At 39.4% G+C, this 18,343-nt stretch overlaps 1 protein-coding gene across 1 annotated transcript in view; it reads left to right on the top strand.

Annotated features, from left to right (window-relative positions):
• The first annotated feature begins 18,067 nt into the window (after positions 1-18,067).
• Positions 18,068-18,343, top strand: part of LOC131901273 (alcohol sulfotransferase-like) — a 31,573-nt gene continuing 31,297 nt past the window's right edge. The window contains exon 1 of the mRNA XM_059252485.1: positions 18,068-18,320. Coding sequence (XP_059108468.1) covers positions 18,149-18,320 — 172 coding nt within the window. The 5' untranslated portion in view covers positions 18,068-18,148. The remainder of the gene's footprint in view (positions 18,321-18,343) is intronic.

Here is an 18,343-nt window from a genome sequence, read left to right as displayed (position 1 = left end):
CCCAAGAAAAAGAATAAATTTGCCTATTGGTATATCACATATAAAATTTCATAAGTCTTCCTAAATGTTTGCTCTTCTCTACAGACACTTAACACAAATAGTCTTTTTGTACTCCCAGTTCAATTAAAAATAAGCTGGCTTTAGTGTTGGAAAGTGGCTCTCTCCTGCTGTAAACCCAAGAATGTTCTTAAAAGGAAAATCCAGAAATCTCTGTATCATATCAGAAGAAAGAACCATATTCTGATATGGGACAGAAGAAAATGAAAAAGTTAAGGGACGATTCTATTGCCACTAATCCCAATTTTTTGGTTCTATTTTGATTCTTTAAACTTCTCTTAAGGTATGAATTTTATATCAAATTTTATAAGATTAAAATATATATTTTAAACTTTTGTTATGATATTAATGGTCATATAGAGTGCTAACTAATTCTAGAAAAAAGGCTTCATTTACTTCCCTATACATGTTTTTGTGTTCAAGTCTCTATCAGTTTTCTGCAGGCAATCATGACAAGGCCTAACAGTGAATTTGAAGTCTCCAGAAAGATAATGTGGCCCCACAACAATGATTTCACATGGACAATCATAATACCATTAAGCTGACAAACATCACCCAAAAATCACCTTAAGAATACAAAACTGCTAAGAACAATTTCAAGATGGCTAGCTGAGATGATCCATCCTCACAGACTACTCAAACAAGGATGTGAGATAAGCCCTGAACTTTGGCATTATGCAGAGACTGAACACTAAATTATATAGCTACCTCTCCCGGAACTTGACAATTTACCCCAAAATTTTCTTTTCAGAGTCACCTAAAGATGCCTTCACCCACAAACAGCATGAAGTAATTTTAAGTACACAATGCCCACATTCCCAAGAGGTGGGGTAGGGTCGGTGTTTTGTTTTTTTTTTTTTCAATAGGTTTCATGTTTGGGATATTTGTCATTGTTTAGGATGGTTGGTTACAAGTTGTTGTTGTTAATAGTCAGGAAAAGGGATAAACAAAGGAGATTTGATTTAATTTCTTGTTTGAAAACAAAAGGTAAAAGAGGTTATAGGGAGACAGAGCCTGCCAGCACTCGACTGGACTAAGAGGTGAGTCTTTGTCCTCATACCCGGACACCTCAGCCCCTAGCCTTTGGGCCCAGGGGCACAACCCTGTGCCCCTACACCACCACCCATTGCAGTCCCAGTTTCAGGCCAGTTGGTAGGCATACCTCCTGTAGATAGATCAGACTACCACCATCCTCCATCAGACCCTGTAACCCAAGCCCCACCTACCCCAAACCCCACCCACCCTCAGAGACTGCAACTGTTCCCTGAAACAGAGCCTGCCAGCACCTAACTGGACTAAGAGATAAGTCTTTATCCTCATACTTGAACAATCCAGCCCCTAGGCTTTGGGTCCAGGGGCATAACCCCTGGATATGAAAAAAAGATCCATTCATTTGCTGCATACACATACAAGAAACATACCTCAACTTCAAAGACAGACACTACCTCAGAATAAAAGGCTGAGAAAAGACTTTCCAATCAAGTAGTTTATAGAAGCAAGCTGGTTTAGCTATCCTAATATCTAATAAAATAGACTTCAAACTAAATTCAATCCAAAGAGATCAGGAAGGACATTACATATTTATCACAGGGAAAATCTGACAAGATGAAGTCTCAATTCTGAATATTTATGCACCAAATACAAGGGCACCTATATTCTTAAAAGAAATATTACTAAAGCTTAAATCACACATCAATTCCCATACACTAGTAGTGGGAGACTTCAACACCCTACTCTTACCAACGGACAGGTCTGCCAGCCAGAAACTTAACAGATAAACTAGGGAACTAATGGACATTATGATGATATCTACAGAATATCCCACCCTAACACAAAAGAATATATGTTCTTTCCAGCACCCCTTAGAACCTTCTCCAAAATCAACCACATGCTTGGTCACAAAGCAAATCTGAACAGATACAAAAAAAAAAAAACCTGAAATAACCTCCTGTATCTTATCAGACCACCACTAATTAAAGTTAGATTTCAACAACAACAAAAATTACAGAAAGCCTACAATCTCATGGAAACTGAATAATGTTCAAAGGAATCATCAATGGGTCAAGGAAGAAATAAAGTAAGAAATTAAAGATTTCCTAGAATTCAATGAAAACAAATGTACAATATACCCAAATTTATGGTACATCATGAAAGCAGTGCTAAGGGGAAAATTCATAGCTCTAAATGCCCACATAAAGAAGTGGGAGAAATCTCACACTAGTGACTTAGTAGCACAACTGAAAGCTCTAGAACAAGAAGAAGCAAACTCACCCAGGAGAAACAGATACCAGGATATAATCAAACAGAGGGCTGAAATCAATAAAATAGAAACAAATAGAACAATACAAAGAATCAATGAAACAAAGTGTTGTATTTTGAGAAAATCAACAAGATAGACAAATAAACCAAATTTATCCAAATAAACCAAAAACCACAGAGAGTATATCCAAATTAACAAAATCAGAAATGAAAATGGAGACATAACAACAGACAGTGAGGAAATCCAGAGAATCAATCAGCAGGTCATACTTTGAAAACCTGTACTCCACAAAATTGGAAAATCTGAAAGAAATGGATGATTTTCTGGATAGGTACCCCATACCAAAGTTAAATCAAGAGCAGATAAACTGTTTAAATAGACCAATAAACCCTAAGAAATAGAAACGGTCATTATAAGTCTCCCAACCAAAAAAAAAAAAAAAAAGGCCAGGAACAGATGGTTTCAGCACATAATTCTACTGGATTTTCAAATAAGAGCTAATACCAATACTCTTCAAATTGTTCCACACAATAGAAGCAGAAGGAACATTACCAAATTCTTTTTTTGAGGCTACAGTTACTCTGATATCCAAACCACACAAAGATGCAACAAAGAAAGAGAATTAGAGACTAATCCCCCTCATGAACATTGATACAAAAATTCTCAATAAAATACTGGCTAACCGAATCTAGGAACACCTCCAAAATATCCTCTGTGACCAAGTAAGCTTCATCCCAGGTATGTAAGGATGGTTCAGCATAGGAAAGTCTGTCAATTCAATACACCATATAAACAAACTTAAAAGAAAAAAAAAACCTCATGATCATCTCATTGGATGCTGAAAAATCCTTTGTCAAAATCCAATATAACTTCATGATAAAGGTTCTAGAGAGATCAGGAATACAAGGAATATGCCTAAACATAATAAAGCAAGTGAACATCCAACATCACATTAAATGGAGAGAAACTCAAAGCTATTCCACTAAAATCAGGAACTAGTCAAGGCTGTCCACTCTCCCTATACTTATTCAACGTAGTACTTGAAGTTCTATCTAGTGCAATAAGACAACCAAAGGAGATCAAGGGGATACAAATTGGAAAGCAAGAAGTCAAACTTTCACTATTTGCAGATGATATGAGAGTGTACATAAGTGACCCCAAAAATTCAACCAGGAAACTCCTACAACTGATAAACTCCTTCAGTAAGGTGGCAGGATACAAGATTAACTCAAATAAATCAGTAGCCCTCCAATATACAAATGATAAATGGGATGAGAAAGAAATCAGAGATACATCACCCTTTACAACAGCCACAAATAACATAAATTACCTTGGGGTAACTCTAACTAAGCAAGTGAAAGACCTGTATGATAAGAACTTTAAGTCTCTGAAGAATGAAATCACAGAAGATATCAGAAAATGGAAAGATCTCCCATGCTCATGGATAGTAGGATTAACATAGTAAAAATGGCAATCTTACCAAAAGCAATCTAGAGATTCAATGCAATCCCCATCAAAATCCCAACACAATTCTTCACAGACTTGGAAACAACAATACTTAACTTTATATGGAAAAACAAAAAACCTAGATAGCCAAAAGAATCCTGTATAATAAAGCAACCTCTGGAGGCATCATGATCCCTGACCTCAAGCTCTACTATAGAGCTATAGGAATAAAAACAGCTTGGTACTGGCACAGAAACTGACACGTGCACCAAAGGAATTGAATTAAAGACCCTGACATTAATCCACACACCTATGATCATTTGATTTTTGACAAAGAAGCCAAAAGTGTACCATGGAAAAAAAGGAAGCATCTTCCATAAATGGTGCTAGCATAACTGGATGTCAACATGGAGAAGATTGCAAATAGATCCATATTTGTTGCCATGCACAAAACTCAGTCTGGTGGATCAAAGACCTCAACATAAATTCAGTTACACTTAACTTGATAGAAGAGAATGCAGGAAGTAGTCTGGAACCATTGGCACAGAAGATTACTTCCTAAATATAACACCAGGAGCACAGACACTGAAAGCAACAATTAATAAATGGGACCTCTTGAAACTGAGAAGCTCTTGTAGAGCAAAGGACTTGGTCAATAAGACAAAACAACAGCCTACAGAATTTGAAAAAAACTTCACCAACCCCATATCTGACAGAGGGCTGATCTCCAAAATATACAAAGAATTCAAAAAGCTAGACTTCAAAATACTGAACAATCCAATTAAAAAATGGTCTACAGAGCTTAACAGAGAATTCTCAACAGAAGAATCTCAAATGGCTGAAAGACATTTAAGGAAGTGCTCAACATACTTCATCATCAGGGAAATGCAAATCAAAATGACTCTGAGATACTATCTTACACCTGTCAGAATGCCTAAGATCAAAAACAGTGAAGACAGCTTATGTTGGAGAGGATGTTCAGCAAGGAGAACACTCCTCTATTGTTGGAGGGAATGCAAACTTGTACAGCCGCTCTGGAAATCAGTACAGCGATTTCTCAGCAAATTGGGAATAAGTATTCCTCAAGACCCAGCTATACCACTCTTGGGCATATACCCAAGGAATGCTCAATCTCACCTCAAGGGCACATGCTCAACTATGTTCATATCAGCATTATTCATAGTAGCCAGAACCTGGAAACAACCTATATGTCCCTCAACTGAAGGATAGATAAAGAAAATGTGGCACATGTACACAATGGAGTGCTACTCCTCAGTAAAAAACAATAATATCATGAAATTTGCAGGGAAATGGATATAACTACAAAATATCATCCTGAGTGTGGTAACCCAGACTCAGAAGTACGAACATAGTATGTACTCATTCATAAGTAGATACTAGATGTGAGGGAAGGAATGGCCAGACTGCAACTCAAGGCTCTGGAGAGGCTAGCTGACAGGGAGGGACCCTGAGAGGGACACGGGGATTGCCCAGAGAAGTAGCAGTGGATGGGATCTGTGTGAGTGGGCTGGGGGTAAAAAATAGGGGGTGAGAACATAGGGAAATGAGAGGGTCGGACTGGAGTGGAGATAGAGTGGAAGATCAGGGAATGAGATACCAGGATAGATGAAGACATCATGGGAATGGGAATAGGCAGGGTGCTGGGGAAGCTCTCAGAAATCCACAGGGATGACCCCACCTTGCACTCCTGACAGTGATCGAGGGGGTGCCTGGACTGGTCTACTTTGGTGACTGGTCTAGCGAATAACCTAACTGTCATCATAGAGCCTTTATCCAGTGACTGATGGAGGCACATGCAGTGATCCACAGCCAGTTGCCAGGCTAAGCTCTGGGAATCCAGTCAATGGGAGAGAGGAGGGATTCTGCAGTTGGGGAACATCAAGATCATGATGGGAAGATGTGACTGGCCACATTGTTGGAGACCCATGATCTGTGGACTACTGGCTATGGAGTCCCCATGAGACTGGACTAGGCCTTCTGGATATGAGAGACAGTTGTTTAGCCCTAACTGTTTGGGGGACACCCAGTCAGTGGATCAGGATCCATCCCTGGTGCATGGGCAAGCTTTTGGGAACCCGGTGCCTGTGATGTGGCACGTTGCTCAGCCTTGGTGTGGCAGTGAGGGGCTTTGACCTGCCTCAGCTGGGCTCTGCTGACTCCCCATGGGAGACCTTGATTTGGAGGATGTGGCGATGGGGGTTGGCTTGGGAGGGAGGGATGAGGGATCGGGGAGGGAGGAGGGAGGAGGTGGGATCTGTGGGTGGTATGTAGGGTGAGTAGAAAATTTCTTAATAAAAAAAAAGGAATTCAGCTACAGGCCATTTCAATGGACTGAGGCTGAGGAAAATGGTTTCAATAAGATAAATAAAGGCTCTCTTCTTGGCACATGCACTGAGATTGCCAGATATCACCAAAAGCCTTGGCTAATCAGGACCTTACTCAAATTCTAGGACCTTGGAGCATGCCAGTAGTGGCTTACCTGTCCAAGAGACTCAACCCATAGTAGCAGGGTGGCCTCCATGCCTAAGGATCATTGCAGCCACTGCACTGTTGGTGAATTATGCCAACAAGTTAACCATTGAGGGGGTGCTCATTTTAAATCTTTGGCCATAGCACAAGTTCAAACAAATAGCTGAAAAATGCCTGGCCTGCCAACTCACCAAAGCAGAAAATCAACCCCAAAATCCTGGAACCAGACTCAGAGACACTAAACCTGGTTCCCACCGGCAGATTGACTTCACTGATGTAAAACCTGGAAAATATGGCAACAATTATATTTTGGTATTTATAGATACATTCTCTGATGTGTAAGGCCTTTCCCACAAGACATGAGACTGCTCTGATGATTGCCAAAAAGCTACTTGAGGACATCAATCTGAAGTATGGTATCCCTACCCTCTTAAGTTAGACAACGGACCAGTTTTCATCTGCAGTTCAGGTCAGGTTGAGTACAAAAACAGGACCCTAAAACATACCCTTACCAAATTAACCATGGAAATTGGCAATGACTGGGTGGCTCTCCTCCCGTTTGTCTTCTACAGGGTTCTTAACTCACCTTATAGTTTGTGGCTAACTCTCTTTGAAATCCTGTTTGGGAGGCCCCAAATGCAGGAAAAAGCTCAGATTTTAAAAAGCTCAGATTTAGGCAAAATAGGGGGGGGCCTCCCAAACAGGATTTCAAAGTGAGTTAGCACAAGGCACCACACCACAGGCACTGGATTCCCAAAAGCCTGCCAATGCACCAGGGATGGATCCCGATACCCTTGCCTGGGTGCTCCCCAAACAGTTCGAGCCAAACAACCATCTTCCATACCAGAGGGCCTTGTCCAGTCCCATGGGGGCTTCATAGCTACTAGTCTACAGTTCATGGGCCTCCAATAGTGTGGCCTGTCATCTCTGTAATTCTTCCCATCATGATCTTGACGTCCCCCGCCTCCAGAATCCTTCCTCTCTCTCATCAATTGGATTCCCAGAGCTCAGCCTGGCACCTGGTCTACCACCCTGATCTCGTCTAATCTTGGAAGCTAAGGAGGGTCAGGCCTGGTTAGTACTTGGATGGCAGACCCTATGTCTTTATTTATGAGAGCCACAGCCTTGGTACAATGGGAAGGGGCTTGGACCTGCCTAGGCTCAGTGTGATGGGCTCTGCTGCCTCCACATGGGAGACCTTGATTTGGGGAATGTGAGTATGTGGAACGGCTTGGGAGGGAGTGCTGGGAGATGGGAGGAGAGTGGAGGTGGCACCTGTGGGTGGTATGTAGAGTGAGTAGAAAATTTCTTAATAAAGAAAAATGGAAAAAAATACAATATTATTTAAATAAAAAGACATAGGGTCCCACCTGAGGGCCATTTATGAGACAGCTCTGTCACCCATGCCATATGGGTTTTGGCCAGGAGACTGGGTCTTCCTGCAGAGACATTATAGGGAGACCCTTGAGCTGTGATGGAAGGGGCCACACACTGTGATCCTGACAACTCCAACAGCCCTAAAGTTAGACAGCATTGCCACCTGAATTCATCACACCCATGTGAGGCCAGCCAATCCAGAGACAGCGGGAGCCACAGAACCATCACAGGAAAGAGACTCCTCAGGCTGGAGATTCTAGCATCAAGATAATCCACTGAAGCTGCCAACTTCCATCATGAAGATCCTGGGTTTTGCTGGCACTGATATCCTTTGCCACTCTGTTTCCCGTTAATCCACAACAACCTGGAGAATTCACTTGAACTGTCACTGACACACCCTATGGAGAAATTCTCAAACAAGAATCAGCTATGGCTCCACCTGGGACCTGGTTCCCACCTCTAGAATTTGAGGTGCAGGATTTATTTCTGTCCCACCAAGACTGGGGCCAACTGAGAGAGTAGATTTTATGTCTGCCTGGACACAAGACTGAAAAGTCCTGGCTTCAACAATGTGGGGAACCAAGTCTTACTTCTATTCCCCTTGAAAATGTGTGAGTATGGAATCTATCTGAAGGAAACAGCCATCATGAGATGATTTGATCACAGTCCAATGGAGTCTATATGACAGTGGTTGCAGATTCAATGCAATATAAGGTGAATATAAGGATAGAATTTAATGAGAGGGGAAAACAAAATCAGACAGAGGAATGGACCACTGGTAAGATCTGGGGTATCCACATCTATGATGGCCCTGGACCTTATCTGGGACTGATCACAGGGCCCCTCTTCACCATTAGATTAGAGTTTCAGACAACCCTTCTCCCTGTGGCAATAGGATACAGTCCAGTCCTGGTACCACAGGAGGGTCCTGCCACTAGACTCCTTGGAGGGGTCCAGACACCAGTAATCCACTTTGGAACCACCTCTCAGGGTCAAGATTCTTCATACAGTCAACATCATTTATGGAACTTGGTTTATAAAAACCTTCCAGGTGATAAATGCCTCTAAATCTGACTTGAGTAAGAATGCTGACTTTGTCTAAATACACATCCCCTTATTATACCGGTGTTGCAATAACTGGTGATTACATCTCAGTCTCCCCAGCATCCTGCCCTTGGGGAAAACAGGGTAAGATTTTATTACAGCAGGTGAAGCTTATGAGAATATGTGTGGTGTCCATTGGAAAGCAAGCCTCAGCAGATTTATGTTACCAGACCATCACCATATAAAACAACACTCTCTATTTAGCCTCTGTTGGATGGTGGGCTTGCACTTCCAGGATCACACCCTGAATCCATGGGGCAGTCCTTAACACAGGACGATGTTTTTGTGTGATGGTCCAATTATTCCCCAACATGAAATACTATAAAGTGGTCCAAATGGAACTGGCCATATCTAATATTCCTGCCAGGGAAAAGCAGGTCATTGGAGAAACAGCTGTTTTACTCTCTTTCCTGGTAGGACTGGGCATAGCCAGGGCAATGGGAGTGGGTTTTTTTTTAAGATCTTAAAAACATAGAATAAGCTAGGCGGTAGTGGTGCATGCCTTTAATCCCAGCACTTGGGAGGGAGAGCCAGGTGAATCTCTGTAAGTTTGAGGCCAGAACGGTCTACAAAGCAAGATCCAGGATAGGCTCCAAACCTACACAGAGAAACCCTGTCTCGAAAAAAAACAAAATCAACAAAAACAAAATAACATAGAATAGTGTGTACTCAAATTAGAAACTTTCTTATATTCTCTGGCTGAAGTTGCTTTGCAAAAGTGAAGAGGTCTGGACGTCCTCTTCATGCAACAAGAAGGCCTGTGTGTTGCTCTGGGGGAAGAATGATGTTTCTATGTCAATCATTCTGGGGTAATTAGAGAGTCAATGGTCTTTTTGAGAAAACAAATTAATGATAGAGATCAGAACATCTGTGTGGAAGCTGGATGGTATGAGTATTTGTTCATTTGGTCCCCCTGGTTAACCACCCTGGTGTCTGCCTTATCAAGACCTTTAGTGATCTTGCTCCTTTTGCTTACACTTGGCCCTTGCCTTATTAATAGAGTAATTGCCTTCATTCAAGAACAGATTAATTGCATTCAGTTAATGATCTTAGGTCCCAATACCATCCCCTTGAACTGCTGAACAAGCAGGACCTATGATACTTGTGAAGAGAAAATGTTAATGCTGCCTATCCATGAGCATGGGAGATCTTTCTATATTCTGACATCATCTTCAATTTCTTTTTTCAGGGACTTAAATTTCTTGTCATATAGGTCCTTCACTTGCTTAGTTAGAGTTACCCCAAGGTATTTTATATCATTTGTGGCTATTGTAAAGGGTGATGTATCTCTGAGAAGAGTTAATACCAATACTCTTTAAATTGTTCCACACAACAGAAACAGAAGGAACATTACCAACCTCCTTCTATGAGGCTACAATTACCCTGTTGCAACAAAAGATGCAACAAAGAAATAAATCTACAGACCGATCTCCCTCATGAACATTGATGCAAAAATACTCAATAAAATACTGGCAAACAGACTCCAAGAACACATCAAAACAATTATCCACTATGATCAAGTAGGCTTCATCCCAGGGATGGTGGTTCAACATACAAAAGTCCGTCAATGTAATACACCATATAAACAAACTGAAAGAAGAAAAAAACCACATGAACATCTCATTGGATGCTGAAAAGGCATTTGACAAAATCCAACACCCCTTCATTATAAAGGACCTGGAGAGATCAGGAATACATGGAACATACCTAAACATAATAAAGGCAATTTACAGCAAACCAATAGCCAATATCACATTAAATGAAGAGCAACCCAAAGCGATTCCACTAAAATCAGGAACAAGGCAAGGCTGTCCACTCTCCCCATACTTTTTCAATATAGTACTTGAAGTTCTAGCCAGAGCAATAAGACAACATAGGGAGATTAAGGGGATACAAATTGGAAAGGAAGTCAAGCTTTCGCTATTTGCAGATGACATGGTAGTATACATGAGTGACCCCAAAAATTCAACCAAGGAACTAATACAGCTTATAAACACCTTCAGCAACATATCAGGATACAAGGTCAACTCAAGAAAATCAGTAGCCTTCCTATATACAATTGACAAACAGGTTGAGAAGGAAATTAGAATGAGCACTTTAAAAACGCCATTAACTCAGACATCTAGAGAAAGAAAGAATAATCCCTGTAATGATAAAGAGAGAAACAGACATCAGAAATATGCTGACAGACCACTGACAACTTGATCTGTGGAATGGCCATTATCCTCCACTCATCGGGAAGGTTAGCTGGCTGATGATATGATTAACAGCAGGCATTAAGCTGTTAACCTGCTGTCTTTTCAGATTGGTGGCTCCCTCAACAGTGCAAAATGAAAGATTCTTTTTCAGTGCCTGCTCGTAGTCATTCATGTTCAGAGGCCACATATGTTACATGTATTGTCAACATAGATGGGATGGCTTTAAGACTCTATACTAGCATATTAACAAAGAACTCTGACTGTCACCACGGCTGGTGATTCTTGGGTGGGGGCTTTGTGCTCTGGGATGGGAAGGTCCTGAAAAGATGCCTAGTGATTTCACTCAGAGACATTCCTTATACTGAGGTTTTTCATAGATCTTTCATGGAAGAAATTGCTGCATTTTATTGTTCTGCTCCATGATTACAGCTTGATTGGCCAATGTTTTAACAATATTTGATTTATATTTTAATGCATGGATGTATAACAATACATGTGTGAATGCCTGTTTATGTGTGCATATTTTTAAATATTTATATATATATATATATATAATTGATTATATTTTATACACTACTCAAGATTTTGACAAAAAGAACAGAAATATATAAAAGAATATGAGTAGAAAAATAATCAGATGATTCCCCTTCAAAATTTCAGTTTGAGGAAATAATGGAAAGTAACACTACAGAATACATCTTATAACAACAGAGTATCATTTTGAATTCCTTTCTAACAAATTGTTATCATCTGACACCAAGTTGTGGTGGTTTGAAAGAAAATGGTCCCGCATATCACAGATTCTATGGACTCCTCCAGAAAACACTTAGACCGTATCACTACTTTCCACAAGACAGCATGGCACAAAATCCATGACCTTTTAAAATAACAATGAACATTTTGAAATAAATAAGAAAATAATACTCTTAACAATAGATTAAACTATACTGGGACCAGTCCTGAAAAAGGAAGTGAAATTAATTACAGTAAATATTTAAGACTTAAAGGAAGCACCTAAAATGAACAACATGAACTGGGATGACACTCTCCAGCAATACACTCTTCCCTGATTGACAAATATAATATTATGAATATGATTAAATAAGCACAGAAAATCCATAGTAAAATTTTGTCAAAATTCTAATTTCATTTCTTATTTTAAAAAGATGTTTCAAGTTTATTTTACTTTTATTTTTGAGTGTTTTACTTGCATGGTTATCTGTGTACCTCATGTATTTTGAGTGCCTGTTGAAGCCAGGAGAGATTATTGGATTCCCTGGAACTGCAGTTACAGATGGTTGAGAGTGACATATGGGTGACAAGAATGGAATCTGTGTTCTCTGGAAGAATTACAAGTACTCTTAACAACTGATCTACATTGTGCTTCTCCCATATTATGGTCTTCTTATAAGTGAGAAGATTTTCCACAAAATCAATGGAATATTTACTTCTCACAGGCCTAATATCTTGTTTCTTCACCCATCACAATTAAGACTTGTTTCTTAGATAGGTTTCTATTGCTATGAAGATACAATATGACTTCAGCAACTCCTATAAAGGAATATATTTAATGGGTGGTTAGTTTACACTTCAGAGGGTTATCCCATTATCCTTGGGTGGCATGAAATGCAGCAAGAAGACAGATACAATACTGAATCGTGAATCCTCACATCTTATACAATGGCAACAGAATGTGCTCTGAATCACTGGAAGTAGCTTGAGCATTTGCCAAACCACAAAGCCCACCCCAACAATGTCACACTTCCTCCAACAAAGGCAATCCTACTTCAACAAAGTCATATCTCTTAATATTACCACTCCATTTGTTGGTCATTTTCTTTCAAACCACCACAATTTCATATCAGATAATTATAATTAGTTAGAAAGTATTCAAAATGACACTTTTTGTCATGGCATATACTCTATAATGTTAGTTTCAATATTTCTCCAAACTAAAATCCTGTGCGATATCAAAATAATAGGCAAGATCAAATTTTAATCAACTTGTGGGGGCTAGTGTTTCCTAAAATTGATACTAAATATATATTTTGAAAAGCCATATGAAAACCCACTAATTCAGATGCTTTCTAAAGTAAATAAAATGATTCAAATTTTATTATGACATATAGGAATGATCATGTCCCAACTAGAATTTATATGCTGTCAAGTAAAACCTATAGTATCAGGAATTGGTTTTCATCTTTTGAATAGTTGGCAAAAAAGCGTCCCATAGACACCCCCAAATATTATAGGCTGTTGTCAATGTTATTGGTTAACTTCCACAACCTGATGATAAGGTCCTATTCCTGAAGACAGAACATAACTTATATTATTCACCATGGAGAAACTGAGTTGATATCTAACAAGAAGCTTCATCTCTACTGATTATCATTAACAGTACTAGAAGGTACTGTGCACACTACAGGAGGAGAAAAACAATCATAAATATCATATATCTACAAATCCTGTGACCTATACAAGTGACATACTGTTGCTAGAGTTTTCCTGCCTGGTCCATGGTCAGGGCAAATCTCTCTCACCTGCCAGTCCCACAGCCACTCAGACCCAACCAAGTAAACACAGAGACTTATATTGGTTACAAACTGTATGGCCGTGGCAGGCTTCTTGCTAACTTTTCTTACAGCTTAAATTAATTCATTTCTATAAACCTATACCTTGCCACATGGCTCGTGGCTTACCGGCATCTTCACATGCTGTTTGTCATCATGGCGGCTGGCAGTGTCTCTCTGACTCAGCCTTCCACTTCCCGGCTTTATTCTCCTCCTTGTTCCGCCTACACTTCCTGCCTAGCCAAGGGCCAATTAGTGTTTTATTTATTGACTAATTAGCAACACATTTGCCATACAGAACATCCCACAACCTAACTTCCAGATTTATTGGTAGTTTAATGGAAAAAAATATTATGGGAATAGTAAACACCATTTTTACTGGATTTAAATCCAATTCCATCAGATGGAATCCACATCTGACAGTGATAATGAGGCCCAAACCTGATCCTAGATTGTTCCTGGACTTATGGAAAAATCTATAACTATTATTATGCTAAGTGAAACAGCAATAAAATTAGTCCTGATGATATATTGCTATACCCATAGATCAGGGCATCACACCACTGTCATCAGAGAAGCTACATTTTGCTGTAGATTTTAATTAACACAGAGATCACAACTGGACAAAGTGCAGAAAGTGAGAAACTTGAATCAACCATTCCAAACCAGATATCTACATAAAGCTCATCTATTCATGGCACTGGGTTCCATGAAGAACAGGAGATGGATAGATTGTAAGAGCCAGAATTATTGGATAAATTCAAGTTTACAGAACATTCCAGACACAAGAAGGCTAGTGCATACAGAATCTCATACAGACTAACAGCATGCACAAGTTACACATGTTATATGAGACAAAAATTTCAGCACAGAAAAAGACATTTGGACAGAAATTCTCACTCCTAACCAAGAACCAATATGCAATTGATACGTTCTAGAAAGGGAAATTAAGTTATCTCCAATGGAGTGTCATTGGGTGTGTCAGCCATATTCTATGTCAGCCCTCACTCAGGTGAATAGGGCCAACACAAAACAGACTCCATCTGGTGTGTCTAGGCAAGTATATCATTTTAATTTTGTTTGGTTTCATTTTTTGTTTGTCTGTACTTTTATTTGTTTTTGATTTACTGAGAGAGGAATAAAATCAATTGTGTATAATCTGAAAGGCTTTGCAGTATGGTGTAAACTATGATCAAAATATATTACATGCAAAAATTTTAAATAAAATTATAAGAAAAAATTAAGGAATACAGAACTGTCACATGAAAGAGATGATCTATTTAAATCTTGGAGACATCTCTGACCAGAAAGTTCTCAAGAGAAGAAATTAATATGTCTATGGCTAAGAAATATCTTTTAAATTGGTCAACATATTTAAACATTAGAAAATGATAATTGAAACTACTTTGAGATTTCATCTTACTCAGCAAGAATGACTATCATTCCAAAACCCATAAACAACAAATGCTTATGAGAATAAATGCTGGAGAAGGTGTAGGCAAAGGGGAACCCTCATGCACTTTTAGTGGGATAGGAAACACTAGAGATTAGTTGAGCCACTCTGGAAATCAGTGTGGAAAATTTATCACAAGGCCCAAATCTCCTTGGAATTGTTTAAAGAACTTGATATTCTATTTCACAAATACTTTCTTGGCCATGTTCACAATAGATAAGAAAGTAAAACAACTTAAATGTCTTTCAACCAATGAACTACTAATGAAAACATGATACATGTATACAATGGTATACCTATTCAGGAATGGAGAAAAATGAATTAATGAAATTTTCATGTAAATGTGTTTAAGTAGAAAATATTATACTGAATGTGATAATACAGACACAGACACAGATATTAAATATTCTCTCTTATTTGTGCTTTCTGACTTTGAACCTGTAGATGCAAGTTTATTACCTCAAGCAACTGCAGAACCAAGAAAGCAAAATGGGATCAATTGGTAAAGCATCTCTCAATACTAGAACAGCATGCAGGTACTACAAAGGGAGATATGGAATAAATAGATGGGAGCTTTAACTGATGAAGGGTCACAGAGTACAATACAGATTGACAGAGTGGAAGGAGGGATACATACTACTAAGCATGTTTAAAAAGACAGAGATGATCTTATTATTCCATATTTACCTAAAATCACATATAATATGCATGTATTACCATGTATTTTTAAAAAATTTATGCCATTAATAGTGATCATATTACCCCAAGTGCCATGGAATATATATATATATATATATCCAAGTACCATGCATGAGAAACCTCCCTTTAAGTTGTTGGTCAGGGCAATCCATGAGACTTCTAAAACACTATCAGCTAATGTTGCCCTTGATTGTCTCAGAATTTGAAAACTTAATTCTTTTGCTAAAGTCTCGATGCACTTCAGACACAGATGTTTGGGGAATTGAACTGAACCTGACCTGGAACCTCTTTCCTGAAAAGTGGCTTTCAAAAGTGAAAAGCTGCAAAGGGAAAGGATCAATCACTAGACCTATCCAGAGGTTTCAAGGGCTGTCTAATTGGACTTAAAGCACACTCAACAAGAGGTGAGCCCTGTCTGGTACTGTAAACATAGACAACCAGTTAGGCATGGAGAGGGCATAGACCCAAGAGGTGAACCTGCTGCTGCCAGTTTAACTAACCAGCATACTTTCCAGCTGTTTTCTAAATACCTATCTTTATACACACAGATAAATATAGTTCTCATGCCTCATCAAAGAAACTTCTTTTTGCAACATATGGAGACTATCACAAAGTTCCACAAATAATCAACTGTAAAGTACCCAACTCCAGTTGATGCATCTGCAGTGAATATGGGAAAAGGGGCTGGTTAAAGTAACCCAACCTGATCCTGGAGCCCAGAACCAGGGAAAGAAACACAGCCTGGGTCTGGGAACTGAGCCAGAGAAAGAAAAACTCTCCCCAAACCCAGAAACTAAGAAACATACCCTGAGTCTGAAACCATTACCAAAGAAACACTCTTGGTCCCTAGAATCAGAGTCAGTGAAAGAAATATGCCCTAGCCTTAGAATTAGTGTCAAAAAGCTAAGAAAGGCCAGTAAAATAAAAACACAGTTTGGCTCTGAGATCAAGGCTAACTCTGCCCCTAACCCATAAAACTAACCAATCCCTGAGCAGAAAAATCTAACCAATCTTTGGTTGACTCCACCCCCAAGATATTCTATATAGAGCACCCTGCATGTTCAGTTGTGGGCAATTCTCTAAACCCTGTTAGAGGCAGCCACTCTACTGGACTCCTCTTTCCCAAATAAATTCCTTTCTCAAAAGCGTTTTAGGTGTGAAGATCTTAATTCACCCTTTCATGCTGAGCTGTCCTATAAGCTCCAGGCCTGGCTCTCCTGAGAAGTCAGAATACCTTCCCTTCCAGGGCTGAGCTGTCTCATTCAGATCCAGCCCTCAGAGCTGTCCTAGCAGCTCAAGGTATCTGGGAGACCTTCCCCTCCAGGGCTGATCTGTCCTAAGCAAGTCAAGGTATCTGGGATGCCTCCAGGGCTGAGCTGTCCTAGCAGCTTGAGGTATCCCAGATACCTCACCCTCTAGGGCTGAGCTTTCTCATTGCAGCTCCTGCTGTCAGGGCTGACCTAGCAGCTCAAGGTGTCACCTGACTCTCTAAGTAGTAAAGATACCTTTCCCCCAGAGTTGCAAAATTCATATTTTGGTGCCAAGACCTGGAACCAAACCCACAGAGTTGCAAAACTTACTTATATTTTGGTGCCAAAAACCAGGACCAAACCCACAGAGTTTCAAAACTTTTTTTTTACAATGAATCCCATCTACCTAAGGCTTGCGAAAAACACAGAGCTTAAGGATATCTGTTGATAGGATTTATCCTACAGCCATTACAGAGCAATACATCTTTGATCTCTCACCAGTATACTTACCCAAATGAACCACCACAACGGCACCAGTTATGCAAATAGTGATAGAGGAAATTTTACATTGTCTTATCCCTAGATAAAAAACAACAACAAAAAACAGGTCAATAAAGGTAGATTCAACTGCCTCAGGAGGGGAAATCCCATATTGGTTGTTCAATCCCAAGTGCTCATCTAAGGACACATTCACATACAAACAGAACTAAATGGACTCTATATGTTATGTAAATGTGTGATCATATAAACATAGCATTGAAAATTAAGGAAAGGATCATGAATATGGGAAAGGGAGGAAGGCAATGGAGGTGAAAAATCGAGGCTGAGGTGCAGTGAAGGCACTATATTTATCAAAAACAATCCCTACTTTAAAAAATGATTGTACATGACAACTTTTTTTCAGGGCAAAATTTTTATGGTCTCTGTAAATTTTTTGCACATTTGAAATCATTGTGAATACTTAATTGTATTAGAAAGTATTTTAAACTAAGCCTTATTTTAATGTCTAAGTACTTGTTATTGAGTTTCTGGTTTGGGGTCATAACCTCAGGTTCACAATTCTCTAGATCATCTCTGAATAAGTTCACAGTTGCTTAATACAGCAACCTTTGACTGATAAATACAATCTGTGTTTATTCCTATCAGCAGCTCATTTCAGTACAAACTTTGGGATGTTAATGATTTTTTTGCCTGCACTATAAATTTTACCTCTCAGCATTTGCTTTAAGCTGAACAAGTGGTCAATGCTGGAATTCTCACAGCATCAAGACAGAGGTTTTGGGATGTCAGCCTACTTTTGGTTTGAAGGAATACCTTTCGCTGCTATAGCGCATAAAAGAGAAATTATTGAAGGAAGCCGTGATAAGTTTGTGATCAGAGATGAAGACACGGTCATAGTGAGTTATCCTAAATCAGGTAAGGAACATCACTGAGAATGA

The sequence above is a fragment of the Peromyscus eremicus genome, unplaced genomic scaffold (genome assembly GCF_949786415.1).
Source record: "Peromyscus eremicus unplaced genomic scaffold, PerEre_H2_v1 PerEre#2#unplaced_67, whole genome shotgun sequence".
Taxonomy (NCBI): Eukaryota; Metazoa; Chordata; class Mammalia; order Rodentia; family Cricetidae; genus Peromyscus; species Peromyscus eremicus.
The sequence above is the reverse complement of the archived record's forward strand: the minus strand, read 5'-3'. Positions and strand labels throughout refer to the sequence as shown.